This window comes from Cuculus canorus, chromosome 1 (assembly GCF_017976375.1).
Source record: "Cuculus canorus isolate bCucCan1 chromosome 1, bCucCan1.pri, whole genome shotgun sequence".
Lineage (NCBI taxonomy): Eukaryota > Metazoa > Chordata > Aves > Cuculiformes > Cuculidae > Cuculus > Cuculus canorus.
Genome location: NC_071401.1, coordinates 98,433,682 through 98,456,190, shown reverse-complemented (window position 1 = coordinate 98,456,190; position 22,509 = coordinate 98,433,682). Strand labels below are relative to the sequence as shown.

Sequence of the window (22,509 nt, the reverse complement as noted above, 5' to 3'; positions counted from 1 at the left end):
TACCTGACTCGCACAAAGGACGCAACCACAGCTGACACCCCGCCAGTGGCACCCTCAGCCTCGCGCCGGGCCCGCGCACGTGCCCGGGTCCATACCCCGTCCCCCCCACCTCAAACAACACAGGCTCTTGGTACCGCCCGCCCTCCCCGTGCCGCAGGGCGGAGGCTCCGCCCCCTCAGCGCAGCCAATGGTCCCCTTAGCCTCGCGCTGGGGGCGGGGCCACGCCGGCGGACTCCTATTGGCGGCGCGAGTGTCGGGTCGTGTCCCTCCCCTCTCTACGCTTTTGGTACCGCCCGCCCCCATCCGTGTTCAGCACGGTGGGCGCGCCCACGGGGCGGGAAGGGGGCAAGTTGAGGAAACGATGGCGGTGCCCCCGCTGCCTACGCCGCGCTTCGAACACGTGGGTCCGCAAGGGCCGTTCCGGGAGGTGTACGAGCCGGCCGAGGACACCTTCCTGCTGCTGGATGCTCTGGAGCAGGACGCGGCCGGCCTGAGGGAGGCTCGGTAGGCTCGGCGGTGGGGGGAGGAAGCTGCCCGTGCCCTCTGCTAAGGGGCTGAGAGAGTTGGAGTTGTGCAGCCTGGAGAAAGAGAAGGCTCTGGGGAGACCTCATAGCGGCCTTCCGGTACCTGAAGGGGCTGCAGGAAAGCTGGGGAGGGACTGTTTACAAAGGCTTGTGGTGATAGGACATGGGGGAATGGGTATAAACTGGAGAGGGGCAGATGTAGAGTAGACATTAGGAAGAATTTCTTCCCCATGAGGGTGGTGAGGCACTGGCACAGGTTGCCCAGGGAAGCTGTGGATGCCCCAACCCTGGAGGTGTTCAAGGCCACGCTGGATGGGGCCTTGGGCAGCCTGGTCTGGTGGGGGGTGTCCCTGCCCATGGCAGGCGAGTTGGAACTGGGTCATCTTTAAGGTCCCTTCCAACCCTAACTATTTTATGATTCTATAATCTTCTCAACTGTCACCATAATTATAATCAGTATAGAAATCACCCGAGGAGCAGATCATATGCCTGCCACTGCTGGCCGTCCAGAGATAGCTGAAATGCTCTCGAGGTATATTCTGTATTTGAGCCCTGCATTCATTGTCTGGCTTCATGGTGATGATGACACCTGTGGAGTTAAGTCTTGCTGCAATAAATGTGTAATAAATGCTGTAGAAACATAGCCTGTACTATTGAGGTTCTGCATTTAATGTAAACTTTAATATTAGGCACCCAGTGGCTTGCAATACCCAGGAATCGCCTGTATGAGCACAAGGAGGCCTGGCAGCCATCATGAAACAGACAACATCTTTTGGGACACAGTGTAGTAGGCATGGTGGCATTGGGCAGATGGTTGGACTTGATGATCATGTGGGTCTTTTCCAGCCATTATGATTCTAACATAATGTGGGCTTTCAGGGCCATGGGAGCAGCAAGCATTTCAGTCTTTTTGGGAGAAGGGGACTTTGGCAGCAGGTTTCATAACACCGTCTTTATTAATTCTGTGTCTGTTGCAGGTGCTCTTATATGTTACCAATAAAAGTCATCCAGAGTTTTCTCTCTTTAGAGTTGAGATCTGCCTTGAAATAGGATCTGGATCTGGTGTGGTTTCAACATTTCTAGCTTCTTCCATTATCGGAGCCAGTGCATTGTATATGTAAGTTTAATAGCATTTAGTTAAACCATTGCATGCGATAGCAAAGAGTACTTAGCCCTCATATATATACTTCTAATTTTCACCTTTTAAAAACCACTCTTCTCACAAAAATTATTAGCTCAGCTCAATTCTCAGATATAGAAATCAAAGCCAAAAAACCCTCTGAACTACTTAGTTCAGGTTCTTTAACAAATAAAGAATTGTGTGATTAAATTCCATTTTCCCACTTCTTAGACAAATTGCTAAGCTTACACTTGTGTTTGCTGGGATGAATTCTATATTTTAGCCACTGACTAGTCTTAGTGGGGTCTGATGACATAACATTAGTTACCTGGGTGTTGGCAGTAACTGAATTTTACTAGAGACTTGCATGTTTATATATTTATACATAGTTATCAGTGAAAAGGAAATCCTATACTTCTGCTTTCAAACATGTAAGTCGTTAAAATTTCCAGTGTAGTGTTGGGTGGTTTAGCTGTTGATACATCATGTGTATTTTACTAGCGTTTGTTTTTTTGCCATTTATTTGCAAAGTAAAGGATGATAGGAAGGATATTTTCATTGAGAGTAGGTAAATTAGCATGTGGTTCACAGGTTTAAACATCCAGATACAGCAGTGATAACTTACACTTCATAATATTTTGCTTTTAGCTGTACAGATATCAACCCAATGGCAGCTTACTGTACACAGGAGACAGCTCTGCTCAACAATGTTCACCTTCAGCCAGTGATTACTGACTTGGTAAGATTCATGTTTCCATAATTAATATATACTTTTTGTAATTTGTTTTATAGGGGTTTTTTTCATTTTTTTAATTAGAGATACACAAAAGTAACCATAAAGTCTACAGCAAACATTTTCTTAATAAGCACAGATGGAAAAAAACCCAACAAAATCCCAAAGTGTTTCTGAAAGAAGGGAAAGCAAACTACTCAAGCTCTAGAATTCAAATTTAAGCTTTAAAAATTAACTGAATTAATTTAAAAAATAAATTATTTAGATATTGTTTGGGGAATGCTGCACAAAGAACTCGTCATAGCCCTTCCTTTAATGCTATGCAGTTCTTGTTTTTTCAGCTCTTTCTAATCTAATTAGGAACTATGTTGTTACTTTTTGTTTCTTATAAAATTTTACGTGGAGCAAAGCTTAAGTTTCTCATCTCTTTAACAAAATACTTGTTTGAAGTACCCTGAATATATTTATCAAAGATGATTAAGATGAGCAATAATAAGCGTGATCTAAAATGGATGAACAACTGCTCATACTTGGGAATTGAACTACAGTTGTCACAGGTTGGTTATTCATTTGGGGCAGCAAATGTTAACCAATGATAAATTCTAAGTTCTTTTATATCTAATTCAAATTTTGAACACCATAAGAATAAAGTACTACCATTGTGTGTGCATTTGTGTATCTTGCTCTTCTACATCCCATACATAGTCCTAAGACTATTAAAATTATTCTGCTGTGCACAGGTACTACTTCTTGATTCTTCTTTTGCGTATAAAAAATAAAGTTTAGTATTTCTGAAATGCTCAGAGTATCCAGGACTATGTTAACTGTATATTTACAAAGTGTTTGCATTCTTTATGTTTAAAAAAACCCAAAACCAAATGAATCGTCAATTTCATCTGTAGGTTAAAGGACTGTCTCCAAGATTAAACGGGAAGGTCGATCTACTGCTATTTAATCCACCATACGTGGTAACTTCTTCTGAAGAGGTAGGAAGAAATTGAAACACAATAAAAATGGTATTTCTACTGTCAGAGGAGAGATGGTAATCAAATAAGCACTGGTATGAAAACTGCAGTGTTTTTTTTTAAATAGTAAAGTATGTTGTAGGGCCAGCACTGCTTTAACAGCACTGATTTAGTGAAAGGGATTTACTAGAGCTGCTTAAAAACACTACATGGTAATAAGGGTTGCTAGCTGCTCCTTCTCAATGCCTAGTTTCTCCATCAAGTATAAACTCTGTTAAGATTTCTGCTTTTAACTTCTGTTAATATTTCTGCTATATTCTTATAGAAGTTTTCAATGAAAAATGCATTTGTTCCATGCAAAGTAAATATGCTTTGCTTCTGTAGACTCTAAATCTCAGAACTCGACCCAAGAACAAGGGGTCTTCAGGCCACCTTCCATTTGGCAAACAAGCTCATGAAACATCACAAGAAAATACATAAAAAGCACGTGACAAAATGTAGCTCTTTTTGTTTGAAGTTCTGTCTTAAGCTGAATTAAAAGTATTACGTTCATCACCTGGGCAGTAGTTTTGAAGTAATTTTACTGCATAAACTAACCTGCTGAATCAAAGTTTGTCAGATTTCCAGTGGCAGGCACATAAGGTAGACATTATGGTGATCTTGTCCTTTTAAGTACCACTGACGTCTCTTATCATTCTGTATTAAGACAACCTTTGTGTTCATTCTTCTAGGTGGGAAGCCATGGAATAGAAGCATCCTGGGCCGGTGGCAAAAAGGGCAGAGAAGTAATGGATAGAGTTTTTCCATTAGTACCAGACCTACTTTCACCAGGAGGATTATTTTATTTGGTCACAATTAAAGAAAATAATCCAGGTGATCACTTCCTTTGGACCCTTAAGTGTGCCAAAACTGATTTCACTGTATTAAAACATTGATCACAGCAGTGATCAGACTTCGGTAAAGAAGTAGTACAAAACATCAGTTAAAGCTAACATGTGGCAATAGCCACTAACTGAAGATTGACAGCATGAATTCATGTAGGTGTTCTAGGTCATTTTTTAAGAATGCTGCAGACAGCTAGAGTGTATCTGCATGCTTCGTACAAAACAGGGCATCTCTGTGGATTCATGCTTCTCATCTTTCAAGCTTGTCTGGATGTTCTGATTTACAGAAGGACTTTTACATAACCTGATACCCCCGGGAATCCTCTTTGTGAATTCATGCCTTGTGCATCCATTTATTGTGAGCTAGACCAAAAATATAAGCAAGTTTATCAAAACTAAAAACTCTCTAGGCTAGTTTGGAAAATCGTAATATGTAGGTCCTGAACCCAACAGCTCTGCAAGACTTTAGTTCCAAGTCCTAAGGGTGACTATAAATCTTCTGAACCAAGTAACAAAGCCAGGCCAGGCCAACCCTTTTTCTTTAACTAGAGTGGCGCTGTAAAGCTAAAGCATATAGTTGGAAATGTGAAGCCTTTTGTTTTGAAGTGTAGACAAAAGATTCAGCCTTGTGCCTTCAGATCTAATTCTTAATGGCTATCCATTATCAAGTAGTTTGAAGAAGATTCTTCTTTCACACTTGATTGATTAGGCAGCTTTTGAGAGAAGGCCTACAAATTTCAGTTCCTCCTACAAATTAGCTTCAGAATTGAATAGTTCATTGCCATTGATTCCAAAATACAGAACTTTAGTTAGTAAATTGTAAACTACTTGTTCTTGGTGGAAAACTACTTTGCATAAAAGATTACTGTTTGAAAGAGTAAGTGGACAACTTACAGTCTTTGCTTTACAGCTTATATTTGGTAGATAGTTAAGCATACCTCTTATAGCTGTTTTCTATATAAACTTGGTTCTAACGCTGCACTTTCAATTACAGATGAAATTCTGGAAACAATGAAGAAATGTGGCTTAGAAGGCACACGAGTACTTTCCAGACAAGCAGGACAAGAGATGCTTACTATCCTCAAATTTAGGAAGTCTTGATAACTGCTTTTATTCTTCAAGCTACTAGGCATGCAGTTGAACACCAGAGCATTGAACTTGTCACATCATTTTTTGAGCCAAGATTTTCACTCATGTAAGGTGTAGATTTACTTCCTGATTACTGCAGTGAAACTGAACAGGACTCCATTTATATTTTATTCTTGATGTTAACCAGCTGTTTCCTGTTGTGAGGGGTACAGTGATCCTCTGGCTATCCACAGGACAGTTGTGGGGGAACTGTGAAATACTCTACCCTGCTGCACTTGCACTTAAGCACTGAAGATTTTCCTCTGTAAATAGGTATTTGTATATTTGTTATTGTGGCTTATTTAAATAACGTACTTGGTGTAATTCTTGTTGTCTTAATACCTACTCTATACCTATTCTGGGTTTATATTTTGACTCAATGTTACTCATTTTGATACAGTATCAGGCTACCCAAAAAACTTCTTAGGAGACAGGAGAGGAGTTTTGGGACAGGCAGGGAACACATAAGAAGGGTAACACATAAGAAGGGTAGGTACTGTTTGCAGAAGTGTGACTGCAAACCGAGCTGGACCATTTGAAGTATTCTGCCACAATGGAACGTGAAAAGCTGCTTTTGAGTCATAGCAGTCAGAAGTCAACTTACACTGGTCTGGCATAAAAGTTGTTCCTTATACCATCCTGTAGAAAACAAAGAGGACTGAATAGCAGGAAGTGTGTAGTGGAGATTGTTTTCCATGCTAAGAATCACCATTTCCCACCACAGAAGACTACTGAAGAGCAACACTATAATTCAATTCAACAATTCAAACAGAGTGAATATATCTGCTTTAGTAACTTTTCTGTCAATTTGTTTTTGTATAGACAAAAGTGAATGAGAACACAAACATGCACTAGAAGGGTTTAGAGGGAAGACTCCATCATATTAAGTGACATTTATGCTATATACAAGGAATTCTAGTACTTGAAACTACTGAATCTGAAAAAAATTTCATTGACGAAAATTAGGCTGGACTCAGGACTTCGTTGACACCTACCTTCTGAACGACTTGTCTAAGGAATGCCAGAGTTAGAAAAATGAGAGAAAGCTTTGTGGCCATCTATGAAACAACATGTTTCCACAGTTTTCCACTGAAGAATTCAAGCAAAGTTCTTGCAGCATAAAACCAGCTAGTCAGTTCTGAGAAGTCATACTTCAGGTCAACTACTTCCTACTTCTAGAACTTCTTGACTTGACAACGGACCCTTTGTTAAGCCACTTTTTTTTTTTTTTTTCCTCCATTTTCCCTTACAAAACTGTTAGGGAGGGGAGGTTTTATGTTTAGCAATTTTGCTTTTATGTTGAGTCATGGATTTTGAGGTTATAATTACAGCCATGGGGCAGTATGAACAAACCAAAATGCTGTGATCCTTAGACCACTCTTGTTTTATGTTGTTAACCACTTTTGTGTACAGTTAGGTTGCTGAGCAAGAATCACTACATCAAAAGACAATTTTAAGATGTAGTCAATATACATAATAGAATCAAGTTTAACAAAAGGAATTTTTGGTTACTCTGTAGCATTCAGTTACAACTAAAGAATTACTTTTTAAAGAGGTAATCAAAGATTAAAAGGGGCAGTCATCTCGCACAGTAGGCCACAATGCTCAACAGCGTATTAAGTTTTAAATTACAAAGGACAGAGTAAACAAAATCAGAACAGAAGGTTAGAACAAAAAGTGTAATAAAACATAACGTGCTTTCAACAAAACAGGATTGCAGTGGATTATCTCACAAATGAGTATTTGGAGAGGGAACTATGTTATAAATAATCAATCGTAATTTATGCAAAAGATTGCTTTATTATATTTATATGGGAAAGCATTAGAAGCAAACAGCGCTGGGTGCGCTGGGGAGTCTCCGCTCCACCAACAACGCACACTTAAGTCCGAGTTCTCAGTTCCTTTTATATTATTTTGCAGGTCGATATTGTCCATGTGGCGATCTCCTTTTCATTTTCCTTATCTTCACTTCTGTACTTTGAACTCGGTTTCCTGCACGAGGTATCTTTCAGGTCGTTATCAAGTTAATCCGCAGTCTCCTGCTATTGTTCCATGCCTCCCTAGGGGGTCCTTACTCAGGCTCCGAATCATTCCAGCAGGCCTTTTACCCTATCGTCTGTAATGCTAATTTGCAGGTCGTGCACCAACAGGCGTTACATTGAGTTTTCTGACACGAATTACATCTACATTCTTCACAACTATATGCATCCACTTTATCCTGGCCTCACTGTAATGCTGTCTGCTGGAACTTTAGTGGAAGTACTTAGCAAAATGCAATCCAAGTTAGAATGTAGGGGAGTTCTGTAAGAACAGATTCCTGGTTTTTTTAGATTTTGAAACTCACTATGCATACGCAGAGGTCTGCACATACACGTTAGTGTTTGCCAGGGCACACCTACTGCCTTCTCTTAGAAGACTAAAGAATGCACCACTGTTTCTGGAGACTTTTGGGAGACATATTGCTGCATCCAATGCACGTGAGAATAAGATGCATAGTACATAGAGACTTTCTGTGTAGTGTCAAACATCGAAGAAGAATGCAAAAAATTCTGCTCCCCTAGATTCTCAGCAAGTACCGATGTCAAAAGACAAACTGCTGATTTGCAAGCATCTGCACTTCTTTGTTCTACCAGAATCAAGACAAGAGCTCTCCACCAGGTTGCTAGTAGTTGACAATTTGCAAGTTAGGGTCTGTGAGAAGTTAAGGTGACTCTTTTCCAGCAATACCTGGTTAACCACAACTGGCCTTCATATCAGATCTTGAACTTACAAATAAGTAGTTTAGAATAATTAGTTTTGTCTGAAATAAAGTGATACAATGGAGACAATGCTGGAGTTTCAGTATCAGTAACTATGAAAACAATACTATCAACTTCCTCCTTAATCTGTGTTTTGAGTTTCACCTTTTCAATACCAGTTTTAAATCCTTTCCATTCTCTCCCAAAATATGTCAAGAAATTTCTCCACTGGAAGATCAGTGTTTCCTGATAAAAAGAGGCTTAAGTTATCAACAGCTAAAAATCATTTCTAGAGCTGTAATCTCAAAAGGGACCAACTTTGGGAAAACAGGAGAATCTAAAAAAATAGCTACCGAGGTACAGCCAATTGACTATGCTATAAACTTGGCATCTGAAATTTTATGCTATTAATTTCTGAAAGTTTATTACATAGAGGAAGAGACAGCAATCCAGAAACTACAGAGATTGACAAAATTCATTTATTCCCCCCTTTATCAAAGAAATCCACCACAATTACCATCTAAGTTAGAATATATTAGTATGCTACTGCTGTTAAAAAAAACGCATGAAAAAATGTATAGTTGAAGACTTAAATTCAGATACATGACATGTTCACTTAAGAGTCCTTATTATTATAGGACAGTTGAAGTACAGTGTACTTTCAATGACAGTTACATTGCCAGTTAATGAAGATGTTAACTGAAACAATGAAAGCAAGAATTGATCACTGTGCATGCCTTCTCTTTAAAAGCCAATTGTCAATATATAGGTAGTGTTCTCCATTGTCATGCAGGAATGATTGTATTCTCTCTCTAATTACTGGGGCTTTCATGGGTTTAGGGTGCTGGATGGCTGAGGGGTCTTTTTTGAAAACAAGACTAGGAAAGGTGAAAGCTCAGTTTATAAACATGTTAATGTAGCGCATGCTCTGTTTAAAATATATGCTTTAACAGATGGTTATCACCCCAGTTCCATGCCTTATTGTCTAACAGCAACAGCATTCTTTTTTCCCATAAGAGGAACTATTACAAACCCACTATAATCAAAAATCAAGTCTTTATGCCACGTAGGTTAAATTCACCTGTTACATTGAGAGGCACGATCTGGGTTAAGTGCATGACACTGTGTTACAATATACCTAAAATAAGAGGTTTTAATCACCTATGCTGTGGCCTAAATACAACTTTTCAGGTATAACTCTACATTATGTCTGAATTTGTAACATATCTCAATGCCTTAAAAATATACAAATTAAAATAAATTATTCTCATATATTTCTTTATATCAAAGAGAAATCTTCAAACTTACAAAAAACAGTCCAGAGGTAAATATGGGTCATATCCCACTAGTCAAGAATTTAAAGTAACTGACAGTATTCCAAGTTAGCTTCTTTCAACATACAGTTTATTGCCTCCTCTTCATTACTTAGCTCACAGGAAGAAGAAAGACCATTTTACTTCAGAAAAATATCTCTCGACAGAGTGGACAGGTGGATTTGGTGCTGGATGTGAACCATTTGTACTGGAAGAGAAACAGAATTGTGTATTATAAGAATACAAGCTGAATATCAGGAACACTGGATTATCACCAATAATAACTTATTTGCCAATGAATATAACTATGGAAACATTAACTATACTTAGAAAGGGTTATTTTACTGTTTCTTGGTTCGTTCAACCTGCCGACTTGTGTATGCATACGTGTATATACACGTATTATATGCATACAATACTTAAGTTTTATTCTAAAGGACCTGACACAAAGGAATTCTCATCCAGTCTCATTTTAGAATAAAAATCTAGCATTTTTAAAGCAGTAATAATTCCTCTATTGTATGGTTAAACAGATGCCAGCCTATTCCAGTGTACTCTGTAACCATACAGCTAGTGTCTGTGATGACTTGGATATGATTAAATGTTAATTATCCAGATGAGCAGAGTTTAATAAAGAGCATGCTGCATAAATTCAAATTTAACCTTTTCTATCTCTATATCTGAGGTGATAACGAGATGCTGTTGCTACACCCTACAAACATGTAATTGTTTAAGTCCTAAGTGAACACAAAACAGATAGTTATTATCTGTGAAATATAGCAATTCCTCTCTCATTACATGCCCTTACAACTTAGCACAAAATCTATACAAATTACTTATGAGTTGTTCAGTTAATCCCAGGTACTTCAACAACACAATGAAGGACTGAGAGTATTACAGCCCAAGGTCCCAGTTCAAACTATAAAAGAACATTTTGCCTATTTAAAAAAAATTTAGTCTTGGTACTTACCAAGCAAGCTGAATGAAACTTTTTCTTGCATGTTCTGCAAGCTTTTTTGGGAAGAGAATAGTTGGAACCATGAATGACTGAAAAGCAGATCATGCAGTCTTCAACGCCCTCAAAATGTTTATCCACATTATTCTTCCACAAAGATAAGCCTTCCATAATACTTCCATTCTAACAGAGGGAAAAGAGCTGTTAATACTGTAGAATTCCTTCAGAATATTCTTACTGTTGCTCATGATAAGCGTGTGAAGGAAACAAAGCCGAAAGGCTTTATAATCTGAAACTATATACAATATACGCAGTGAATGATTTATAAATAGAACACATGAAATATAGATGATAGACTAACCTACAGAAATGCAAGCATTCATCACAACAAGAAGAATGCACTTAGGAACACTTAAAAGGGCATTTTAAAATTTTCGGTGTCTGTTTTGTTCTAACCACAAATATTGCAACTCCAGCAACCACCCATGTACTGTTTCCTTGGGTTGGTTTTGTTTTGTTTCAAATTATTGTTGAGATGGCATTGCCACAGAGGGCAAACACTGGCCCATGTCTTAAGAAATCTGTATTTTCAACTTTGGCTATGGATTTAATTAGGCGATAATTTTACCTTTCCTTTTCAGCATCTAGAGAAAAGCAGATGCTAAGTGTGATCAATTCTATAAAGTCCTTTGAGATCTACTGATGAGATCCATTACATGGATCTAAATAATAGTACATTACTAGGGATATTTTTCTATTATCAGGACTCTCAAGCTTTAAAAACTATGGGCTTTCTCTAAACTCACCTGATGTGTAAGATACGTGCTTAACTGTAGCATCCAATTGCGCCATTGCTGTACAGCCACACCAACCCTCTTTCCACTCTCAACTGTTATTGATCCCAGTGGGTAATTTGATGGAAGCTGTATTATTAGTTCAATAAATATATCATCAACTGAATAGGTAGCAATAACTTCCCGTGCTGCAGACCGAGCTTTTACCTATAAAAAAATTCATGTATTAAAAAAACTCCAAAGAGATATAAACCACCTCTAGTCTCTCTTATTATATATATATATACAAAAACCATAACTACTTGACTACATATATTAAATAATTGTCTTAGAAAATTATTTCTCAAAGAAAATAAAAATCAACTCATATCTCAGTGAACCAAAAACTACCAGCCATTTTTAATCTACTGATTACAATTTTTAATAAACCAAAAAGTATACTGATAGCAGTATCTTCCACTTACCTCAACAACTTCTCTAACATTATAAAACACTTTTTCTACTTTTTTCAAAACACAATATTAATGAACATCAACTGAATATGTCAATACCAACCTAAATTATGTTTTCATCAGCCATTTAGAACAAAAAATCAATCATATAAAAGACTAATATAGTCTGGTTCTGAGAAGTAACATTTCTTAAAATGTTTGCAAAACAATGAAGTAAATAAAAGAACAAAGTGTTACTAACCGTCATGCCATTAAATAATTGTGTGCTACTCTGAACAGAAGATATCTCCTGTGAAGAAAGCACACTGCTGACATATTTGCTTGTAAATTTATCTACAACATTGAAGATGCGTTTCTCACAGCTGTTCCACCAAAGCCTGACCATGGCCGGCAAGTCTTTCAGTGTTACATGGTAGACAGAGCAGGCCAAGTGCGGAATCTGGGATGACAGGACTCCTGTCCCTGGTAGAGAAAGAAAAGATGCTGAAATACTCTACCACATTAGTAACAAATGTTGGTTCCTCCACTCCACAATCAAAAATCTGATACCAATGTAACTGTGGTAACTGGAATTTCATGTACATGGTCCTTCTATATTTGCTGCTCTAAGTGCTTGTTTGACTCTGCTTTCCTCCATCAGTCTGGTTTCTTTGTTTCTTAGACTAACACTTCACAACAGGAAATTAATCTTTTAATTTAGAATTGAACTCCATGTGGACTAACAAAGATCAAGAATAATTTTATATTCTAGAAATAACAAAATGCTCACTTCGGGTGAAAAAAAAATAAGATGTTTGGAGTACATCTGAGGTTTGCAGTGTTCTATAGCACTGTCTAAAGAGATAAGGGAAATCTTTCTCTTGGGATGTCATGTTAGTAATTCTTTCTTGCTGTCATCCATATAAATTGTTCTGCAACATACAGTGATGTTCAGGAAAAAAATTAAGAAATGGAAACTTGATCTCTTTGTTTACATTCATATAGGTACAGAAAATAACAATTTTAATGAAGTAACTTCAAAAATTTATTATCTTTTTCATGTTTCTCAGCTAAAAAAACAGCATATCTTCTCTCGCCATGGCTCGTTAACAGAGTCTTCTGAATAGTGTGATGAAAACAAGACAATTTAACATCTCAAACATTTCAAAGAATATATATTTAAATATTATATATAACTTAAGTATTAAAATTGAAGAAATAAAAATAGAAATTCTATTTAGGATAAAAATTATCTAGAAGCAATGGAGAAGTCCCAGAATAGATTATAGACGTTTAGTACTTTGGGATCTTTGCATACATTCAGGATTTAGATAGTAGCGATATATTACTTCTGCCCTAAGTAAAGAATCCAAGCGTTTCCTGGTTTGTCTTCTTATTTTATCTTGATTTTCAAGGATAAAACATTTCAATTTTGCTGAAGTTTTAAATGGGGAGTGATAGCCAAAGATTTTTAAACATATGTATGTATGTATGTATTTGTGTGTGTGTGTATATCTATTATATAGGTAAGATTTTAGAAATATGTATTTTTAAGCAGAAAAGCATATTTAAACTTCAGCAATATCAAAACTCTCTGAAATGCACAAGTATGTTTACTAACCTTTGACATCTAAATGAAGCTCTTCCGTAAAGAAAGTTTTTGTGTCCTTATTTGGAACTTCTGAAGTTGGCCCAGAAAGGACAGGGTTTTCAGGCATAAGCCTGAACAAGTGATAAAGCAGTTTATTCAAGCTTTTAGTTCTTCTAAGGTATTGTGAGTAGAGAACTCGCAGCTGGTAGTGGTAAAAAAAAAAAGGCACAAAATACAGATGAGACTCAATATAGCTTACTCTGTAAATAATACAAATATGTTCCCATAGAGATGAAAAACAAGACTGTCATTCAAATTATTAGCAGCAATTTAGTTCTCTGCACCATTTTGAATTATTAGAACATCATAAAATGTAACAAGCTTGTTTGAAAATGCAAGAAAGAATCCTCTATTCACAAATCTTAATTATTTATTACTCTAATAATATCATCCTTAACTATTGCACCGTGGAAATCTAAGTCTGATGCTTTCAGAATTCTGATGCTTTCAGAATTCCACTAATTCCACAAAAACAAGCGGTATGAAGATACATAAATAAAAGAAGAAAAACAATGGATGAAACTCGGCAAGATTACAACCAAATAAATACCTTAATAAATACAGTTAAAAGAAAAAATACTCAAAACATATACCTGAGAAGAAGCTGCTTTGAAGAAAGCTAATGTTAACTTCCATGTGAGAAGATATCCTAGAACAAGGCAGAACTCATCGCTCAGTGGTTGAATAACTGCAAATTCTCCAACTGGAATGCATTCCAGAATGTTTTCTAGCAAGAGTTCTTCAGTGGCCAGGACAGACATAAGAGCTGCTGGAGGTGATCTGTGGAAAAATGTTATCTGGCATACTGAACTCAAGTCTTGAACAGAGCACTGCCTGAATTTATATTCACAGCTTTCCTAGAAAAGTCATGTTAGTAAAGCCATGTACATAGAACAAAAAAAGGAGCCTTTTATTACATGAAAAAGTGTAACACATTAGTGATAGATATTAATATTTTAAAATCCCCTTTGAGAAAGGGACAGTTAATGCTCTTACATCTTACAAGATAAACTGTACACTGATCACTCATTCTGAAAGTGGTCTGTGGCTGAGCTGATTGAACCTACATCATAGATAGCTGACTTGCTTGCTTTCTTTGTTAAGTCATACCAACAAAGGAGCTACACCAACAATGGATCTCCTATCACTGAATGTGCTGGGTTTGGATTAAAAAGTCTTTTGCAGCTCCATAGTAAGAAAAAGTATTAATCATTGAGATGAGATAAAAAAGATTTTACAATATAAAGAACATATATGGGCACTTCCTCTAGTAACTGAAAATAATTGCAAATCTTGTTTCCAGTTTTAGCACAAGGGCAGATTTAACAATTATATTGAATATTTTCAATATTTATGACTCTATTATAGTAGACATGTCACTTTTTTTCATTTAACATCTCCTGACAGACTACTACTCTGCTGCAAATCTCAACACTTAGAACACGTTTTGAAAATATGGAACAGTCATAAAAAAGCACGAGGAAAAAATACGCACAGTGCTGATTCCTCCTCTTCATCACCATAAGATTTGAGATCTTCATCATCAAATTTAGGTAATTCAGGCATTAATCTATAGAAATACGGAAAGAAAATCAAATTTAATTTTCAATATTTCAGTATATGTGATGCATTGTTCCTTGCTTATCAATGTCAACATTAATGACTAGCAATAAATTAATGACAATTATTCCTTAATAAAAACACAGACTCTTTAAGAGACATGTCATCATTGCAAAGATGGTTCCTGAATGATAACCAACAAGCACATAGCCTTGCTCTGTTCTTTTCCAGACCTTTCAATAAAATCGATTTCAAATAAATAGCTTTATAGTTATGGTACTGATATCTATGTAACTACGGTGCAGAAAATAAAATTATATCTTTGTATACTGAAGTAAAATTTCTAAGTATATATTTAGTCTACATTTACAATCAAGTTTAGCATTCATAGCTTTACATAATGTCCTCCAACACAGAACACACCGCCCAGTTAAGGGTTTTCTCCCATAATGTAACTTGACGTTGCTAAACATATATCTTTAAGTGCATGTTCTACAGCACATTTTTAAAAAAAGAAAAAAGGTGAGGGAAGTGAGAATTTTGTTGATTCTTACTTATACAACATATGGTAGACAGCAATCTGTACAGGTCTAGCCCGGAAAAGCAACAATGGAGATAATGTATTTAGTAGAGTCTGGAGTTTATCTGGAAGATTTGTTTTCTGGCCTGCAACAAACTTTGCTGGCAATTTATGGTTTAACAACTGGTCCTTCGATATGTAAGCTAGAGCTTTACCCAAAGACGTTAACACAGAGTTCTTAAAAAAGCCTTCAGATGCATTTTTGGTTTCTCCTATTTAAAACAGAGAAAGACAAGTTGTCATACAGAGTGTATGGATGATATAAACAAGCATTATTACTAGAAACAACTCAGACTGCACTTACCAGAATCCATCTAATCTTATCACTCACAATGTTAAGTGCAATTACTTTACTGATTAGCATGTAAGTGTTCAAAAAAAGTGAGTTTTTACAAACTATGTTGGCTTAATATGCCTATAAATTAAAAAATAGGCCCATCAAGTTCTATTTCAAAATAGCCTGACAGGTACCACTACCACCCTCCTTGCCATATACTTACCTGTGATTTTCACCAACAATGGTAAAAGCAAATTGTGAATTCCCTCAGAAAAGAATTCCTTCCATTCACTGATCAAGTTCACAGGAAGGCTTTCAGTAGTTTCAGGAGCTGCCAGTTCAAAGTAAGAGCTAAGGGCAGATGCCAAGTCACAACTGACACAAGCAAAAATCTGCACAAGCGGGACATGGTAAAATGAACTGTTTTCACTTGTTGTCTAGGAGGAAAAAAATAAGAGGAAGATGTCTTAAACATAAATTTGCTTTTAAATACCTGTTTCACATTCCCTGTCTATACTAGAAAGTAATTTCAAAACATATTCAACTGCAAAGAACATTTTAAAACAACCATGGGCAGGGGGAGAGAGTTTACAAATGTAATCTATACTTTAGCAAGACTTACTGAAATTCATTTCCAAGTCTCGCCAACATTTCGATTCCTCAATTGCTTCCCTTATATGACCTTCTTTAGAATGGCAGAAAGAAACTGCCACCAAGTGGATTCAAAAAGAAATGTATGCAGCTGTAGCTTATCTGTTGCATTTGTGCAGCCAAGTGAGTCAAAATCAATATGTGACATGATCTCACTTTTCTCTCCCAAACATAAAAGCTGTACCAGAATCATACTTTACTTGTGCTTTTAAGTCACACATGACCTTTGTCAAAACTGGATGAAAAAAGGATTCTGTGTCATACTTTTTAACATTGTGTCAAATATCTGCTAAACTGAGATAATTATGTCCCTTCCATATGCAGGGAATAATCTAAAAAGGTAAGTACACATCAGAAGTGAGGCTGTAACACAGCACTCGAGCAGTAGGTAAAACTTATTTTCTTATTTCCATATTTTGATTGAGATGCTTTTTCAGATAATCTTCGGAATGCTGAGTATCCAGCTATTTACATTGATCATTATTATAAAGTACTAGAAAGTTAACACACACATTAGATGAAACAAAATTAGACTGTTAAGACCACTGTGTTCAAAAAATCTAAGAACAAACCATCAGGAACACTCTGATTTCCATTCCTCTTGGCAATCCTCATGCATCTTTGTTCAAATTTAATTGCTGTATGGCATAGCTTCTACAATGTTTTACTGTATCACACCAATACCTAACTTCCCACTTTGTGGAACTTCTGGTTATAAAACTTTAAAAGATTTAGGACGAAATGTCAATCAGACAGCCCAGGAAGATTATAAAAACATATTTTTTCCATAGCCTAATTTTTTAGCCTCCCCTCTTCTCAATCAGTCCAGTAGGTTCAGAGGGCATCAGGAGGATCCTGTTAAAAGCTGCAATGCAACAGTTACTAAAAGTCTCTTTTCATATTACCTCTAGCCAAGCCAGCATGGAGCACATGATAAAGTCCCATTCCTTATCATCCAAAGGAGCTGTGGAATACTTCAGCAACAAGGGAAGGTAACGGATCATCTCTATGTTGAAACCAAGTAACTGAGCATTTGTTTCTTTCAGATTGCTGTAATAAAAACACAACTAAGTTTTACATATATTCATATTGTAGATACAAGTATTTATATTCTTACCTTCACACCTCCTCTTAGGATAAATCAGTCTTGCACCAGGGCTGCCCTATGTGCTTTGATACACTGTCTTTCAAAGTTATAATACTACATCAGCTGCCAAATCTAAATAAGTCAGCCAACAGGTACAAAACAGACTATCAGAGCCACTTGTTCATATGCATGTTATACAGATGCCTAAAACTGTATAATTTACATATTTGCTCAAGTAATACACTTACATGAACTACAAAATGAAGTAATTTTAACTAAACTAGTGCAAGAAAAATAAATATTTGGGTTACTAACTTTAAAAATAAAACACAAGCCCTCAGGTGTCTAAATAATGCATGTTATTCGGGGGATTTTGTCGCCTGGATTTTTCTCACCATGCTCAAGACAACTGAAGCTCAATTTAATCTTGACTCCTTGCTGGAAGCTTTCTGAATTACATTTTCAGGTACTTTTTTTTTTTACATTTTTTTAAAAAACAGACACGGAAGTTTGGTATCCAGGTTTTCTTTCTGCTACTTAAATAAGCAATCAGAATTTGGAACTGAAAATCCAGCAACACCTACCAAAGCTGGCCAGTACTGAATGCTTTTGAAAACAGTTGACATCTAGGTGCACCAAAAAAAAGCTTCTAGTTTTTCAGCCTTTGATCACACAAGCAATATCCTTCAGTATAAGTTATTAAATACTTAGAAGACAGGTATATTAAGCGGAGAGATGTGGCTCTATAAAGGCTTAAAAGTAGTAGTAGAGCAGTGGATGGTGGCTGTAATTTACAAATTGGTTTTGTTTGAGTTAATAACCACCGTGTATTTTTAAACTCTTGTTTTAGCAATTAAAAAGAAAGGTCCAATTATCTCAAATTTGCACCCACCAGCTAAAGAGAAAACTGTCCTCGTTATTGTTTTTCCAAGATATTATGATTTTTAGTATACCAGGTAGTAGGTCATCACAATCAATACTTCTATCATTCAAGCAGGAGTTCAAAATGGAAAGACACCCAAATGCTCCTGTAAAATAATACAAATATCATACTTGATAGGTCTTAATTATCAAGACAAATCCAAACATTAGAATGTGTGTCAACTGACTGGATTGTTTTATTTGAACTTCACATTAGCTTTATAAGACAGTTTGGATAATCTCTAAACCTTCCGCTTCGAACACTTAATCCAAAGATGCCATTGTTAAATCAAAAGCACTATATCCAACACAAACTTAAGAACAACCCACAAACCAACCCTCCCAAAAGAACCCCAAAACAAAAACCCTCAAACCAACTAAAAACTCCTATAAAATATAATCATCGGTTTATACAATTAATAAAAAACACCTGCTAAGATCTAAATCTATTTGTGCTACTAAAAATGGAATATGTTAAGCTATAATTTGGACAGATAATTAAGCAAATGTAACTGCAAGCTGTGAATTCCAATACCATTCTAAGAGCATTCATTTTCACTTCCAGAGCGAAGTACTGCTGTTGGTTTAGTACTGCTCTCAATTTTTAGGTAACACTGCATGTATCTAGACTTATCAGACACCAAGAACACTTCTTACAACAATGATTACAAAGAACAAGTTAATGAAAGTACCATATATGCATAGCAGAAAAACCAAACAAAAAGCCACTGTACTTAAGCAGCAGTGAAATGATTTACAACAACTTTACCAGCACTATCCTGACTGAAAAAAAAAAAAAAAGGGTAAATGTTGTCTGCTGTGGAATCCCTAGGAAATTGTGAAGCAGCAGAAAGAAAAATACAGACTGGCAGTTACAAGCAAAAGCACTCCACATCAGGGGAGGAGTGAGGATTCTATTTCCCATTTCCTGCTTATTTTCACAGACACGTTTGGTTGGATCACCAGTTCACTCAGAAAGTCAGAAAGGCTTAACTAAGTTGAAAGAGTAAGAGTTAAGGAAACGATTACAGTAGAAAGAGTCAAGATTTCTCTCAAATCCTACATGAAACTAATAATGAAAACTTCCACACTTCGAGGACACTCATTTCATCAGAAAACTTGAGGACAGTGCCAAGGGACAGATTTCCATAGTTTCAAGTCACCAAAGACAGTTTTTTTTCAATTGAAGTACACTCAGTCCTGTTAAAAAATACAAAACTACCTTTCAAGTTTTTACATCGATTGAGTATGTGCAAGAAAGCACAAAAGCACTACTGAGAAAATGAAGTGCTTTCTTTTAAATGACATCTAATTCAAACATGTAGAAGGATTGCGTGTGAGCATCTCCAAAGAATTTTCCAAAGTTTTCCAATGCAACAAGTTTCTGAAAATTAAATGGTTTTCTAAACGATATTCAAACCAATATTATAACACATCTCAATCACCTTTTCACAATTTTTTAAAAGCTGCTTTAAGTGTGTACATACAGGGGTTCTGACTCAGCACACCACAGCCCATGCACTGGAAGAACCAGTCATGAATTATACATTGACTGTGAAAAAGTTTTGCTAAAGAATCCAAACACAATCATGACACTACCTGTTGACAACGATGACAATGCTGTGTAAAGCCTAAATTACATTTACAGATGCGTTTAAATCAGAGAGAAAAAGTACAGCAATACCAAAACTCTTTTAACAATATCTGCCTAAAATCGTTAGTTCTCATTTTGTACCAGGGAGTATAACTTGTACCTCCTTGATGAAGCAGAAAACTACTATACCAAACAGTCTAGAAGAACTACGGAAACTGAGAAGACATTTTTTCTATGAAAAATCATTAGTATTATAGTTAACATATTTTATCTAAAAGCAAACATTATTACAAAATAATGTTCTTAAATTCTAATGAAGTGGACCGAGCTAAGAACGTACGCACCATCAGTGCTGGAAAGCTCCGTCTGTGTGCATGTCATAAGTTTGGCCACACAGTGGAAAACAAGTTCTTTCTTTTCTTCCTCGGTTAAAAAAGGTGACAGACACTGAAGCGTATGCAGTCTGCCTTCTGTTAATGGCAGAAACCTGTTCATATAAGCAAAACATCAAGAATGAAACAAACCAAACCAATTAATTAGTAAACAAAATATCAATTGGTTTATAATGATCTAATATCTTACGACATAACTAATGCCGCACACTAAACTGAGTCTCGCTTTTACACACCACATATGTATATCACCAAATTTTCAGTCTTTGGTGAACATTCATCAGAATCAGTATCATTTAATATAACCAATGTTTGCAACAAACTAGTATAAAAGTTTATACGCAGCAGGATTAAGATACCCTTCTGTTGTCTTAAAAAGTTGTTTCATCTCGCAGGATACGGTCTTTTCTGCACGAATCACTTTAGCCATGGTTAAGGACCAGAGTCTTCCATGTTCCTCTGATCTTCAAAGAAGAAGAAAGACACTAGTTAATATGTACCGATGCACAGCTCACAACCAGAGCATTGCAGCATGAAGTTTGAATGAATACACAATCAGAAATACAGTGGCACTTCATACTCTATACTATGTAAAATATGAAGACAGAGTTAAGGGTTCTTTCACTTGTTCTTACATACCTAGCAAATATTGTTTGCTGAAGGCTAGCCGTACTACAAAGTGCACTGAACTTCTCATATGTGATGTTCATTTCTTGTAACATATGAAGATATTCCAGGAGCAGATAAGGAGGATTTTCCAATTCTTCAATCCATTGTAACGAGTATAACAGTTCTACAACTAATTAAACAACAAAAAATGTTGTTCACAAACAACTGATTAATATAATCAGTGCGTAAGCAGGAAGTATTAGGTCAAGGTTTTGTTAAAGTTTTTAGATGTGTTTTAATGCATTAAAATTATGGTATTTGCACACAATTTCAGGTGATTTAGAGCATGAACTGGATATTTGCCACTGCCCCATAAAATACAAGAGTAGAAAAAGCTACAGTAATCTATTCTCGACGTTCAGGAAAGTTTGAAACAAATCAAGCATGACAAGAACTCTAACTCCTTTCTATTTTCTCTCTTTTTTTTTAATGCATATTATATTCTTGCAGACAAGGCAATCAACGTCAAAGTCCAGAAAAAAACCCAAACTGGTGCTAATAATGTGGCTTCTTCACCAGCTCACGAAGATCTACATTCAACATTAAAACTTCTCATCACTGTGAGACTTTGAGACAGAATTGTTAATTTTATTATGCTGTTTCTAATTTCAGCATTTTATAAATAAAAATAATCAAGTTTCCACCTGATGGAATTAAGAAAAATTGCTGCCTGAAAATACCTTCACATTATGGCTAGACACTCAGGGCATTTATTTGATAGCATGGATACAGTTCCTATTGCCCATTCATGTCAATGCACTATGTATTTTGGAAATGAACAACTCTGACATTCATCATAAATTCAAACCTCTCCAAATTCAAAGTTCTGTTGAGACAGCATGTATATAACCACAAAAATTTCTAGAAATACAAACACTATACTTGTACACACTTATAATTTTAAAAGGAGAACTGAAGAATAAAACAAAACCCAACAAAAGGTATAAGGATTATTCATTATACCTACATGCCAAACTTTAAATATCCATTTCTAATTATCAATTCTAATTAATTCGCAACTACTATACAATGAAATTCCTTTAGGTTTTACCATTGTAACTTACTTATATTGTCAATTTTCTTTCTTTCAGCATCACCATTTGCATAGACTATACCATTTTCCAACACAAGTAGCACCATTTTACTTAATAAGGCTGAAGTACACAGATGTCCTGGGAGTTTAGTTGTGCCACAAAGCTTAACACATGATCCCAAAGGTTCGCAATTCATACTAAGCCTTCCTTCCAGAAGAGGTTTGTGCATCCACTGTAACATGTGCGTAAGAAAAGTATGAACAAATCATTGACATTTTAATCATGCATAAAAGAGCTATGATTTGTTTAACCTTGAAAATTCAGGATTATTAAAAAATAACGAAGGTACAAAATTACACCAAAAGCACAATGGTACGGATGATCCACTCCAGCATATTAAAAAAAATCTAAACACACAGCAGTAATTTGAAACTGCACTGCTGCCTCAAAGAAATCTTTATCTTTAGAACTCTATATATTTTACAAGAATACTTGTAATATTAAATAC

General features: G+C 36.2%; 2 protein-coding genes across 2 annotated transcripts in view; one reads left to right on the top strand and one right to left on the bottom strand.

Moving 5' to 3' along the window:
• Window positions 1–253: 253 nt before the first annotated feature.
• On the top strand, window positions 254–5,612 carry N6AMT1 (N-6 adenine-specific DNA methyltransferase 1). Its single transcript, XM_009567176.2, has 6 exons — window positions 254–504; window positions 1,552–1,641; window positions 2,293–2,383; window positions 3,280–3,363; window positions 4,074–4,215; window positions 5,221–5,612. The coding sequence occupies exons 1-6, from the start codon at window positions 362–364 to the stop codon at window positions 5,325–5,327; spliced, it is 657 nt and encodes a 218-aa protein (XP_009565471.2). The 5' UTR covers window positions 254–361; the 3' UTR covers window positions 5,328–5,612.
• Window positions 5,613–7,156: 1,544 nt separating this feature from the next.
• Window positions 7,157–22,509, bottom strand: part of LTN1 (listerin E3 ubiquitin protein ligase 1) — a 34,551-nt gene continuing 19,198 nt past the window's right edge. Inside the window, exons 16-30 of the mRNA XM_054056590.1 lie at window positions 22,032–22,233; window positions 20,938–21,097; window positions 20,658–20,762; window positions 20,251–20,393; window positions 18,284–18,419; window positions 17,210–17,354; window positions 15,877–16,090; window positions 15,351–15,588; window positions 14,732–14,806; window positions 13,830–14,016; window positions 13,207–13,378; window positions 11,848–12,068; window positions 11,167–11,361; window positions 10,376–10,543; window positions 7,157–9,613 (exon numbers count right to left, since the gene is read on the bottom strand). Of these exons, the coding sequence (XP_053912565.1) occupies window positions 9,551–9,613; window positions 10,376–10,543; window positions 11,167–11,361; window positions 11,848–12,068; window positions 13,207–13,378; window positions 13,830–14,016; window positions 14,732–14,806; window positions 15,351–15,588; window positions 15,877–16,090; window positions 17,210–17,354; window positions 18,284–18,419; window positions 20,251–20,393; window positions 20,658–20,762; window positions 20,938–21,097; window positions 22,032–22,233 (2,424 nt within the window). The 3' untranslated portion in view covers window positions 7,157–9,550. The remainder of the gene's footprint in view (window positions 9,614–10,375; window positions 10,544–11,166; window positions 11,362–11,847; window positions 12,069–13,206; window positions 13,379–13,829; window positions 14,017–14,731; window positions 14,807–15,350; window positions 15,589–15,876; window positions 16,091–17,209; window positions 17,355–18,283; window positions 18,420–20,250; window positions 20,394–20,657; window positions 20,763–20,937; window positions 21,098–22,031; window positions 22,234–22,509) is intronic.

Coding starts and splice junctions, on each gene's coding strand:
- N6AMT1 (XM_009567176.2), top strand. CDS start 362: ATGGCGGTGCCCCCGCTGCCTACGCCGCGCTTCGAACACGTGGGTCCG. Junction 505..1,551: donor GCCGGCCTGAGGGAGGCTCG/GTAGGCTCGGCG, acceptor TTCTCTCTTTAG/AGTTGAGATCTGCCTTGAAA. Junction 4,216..5,220: donor AATTAAAGAAAATAATCCAG/GTGATCACTTCC, acceptor TTTCAATTACAG/ATGAAATTCTGGAAACAATG.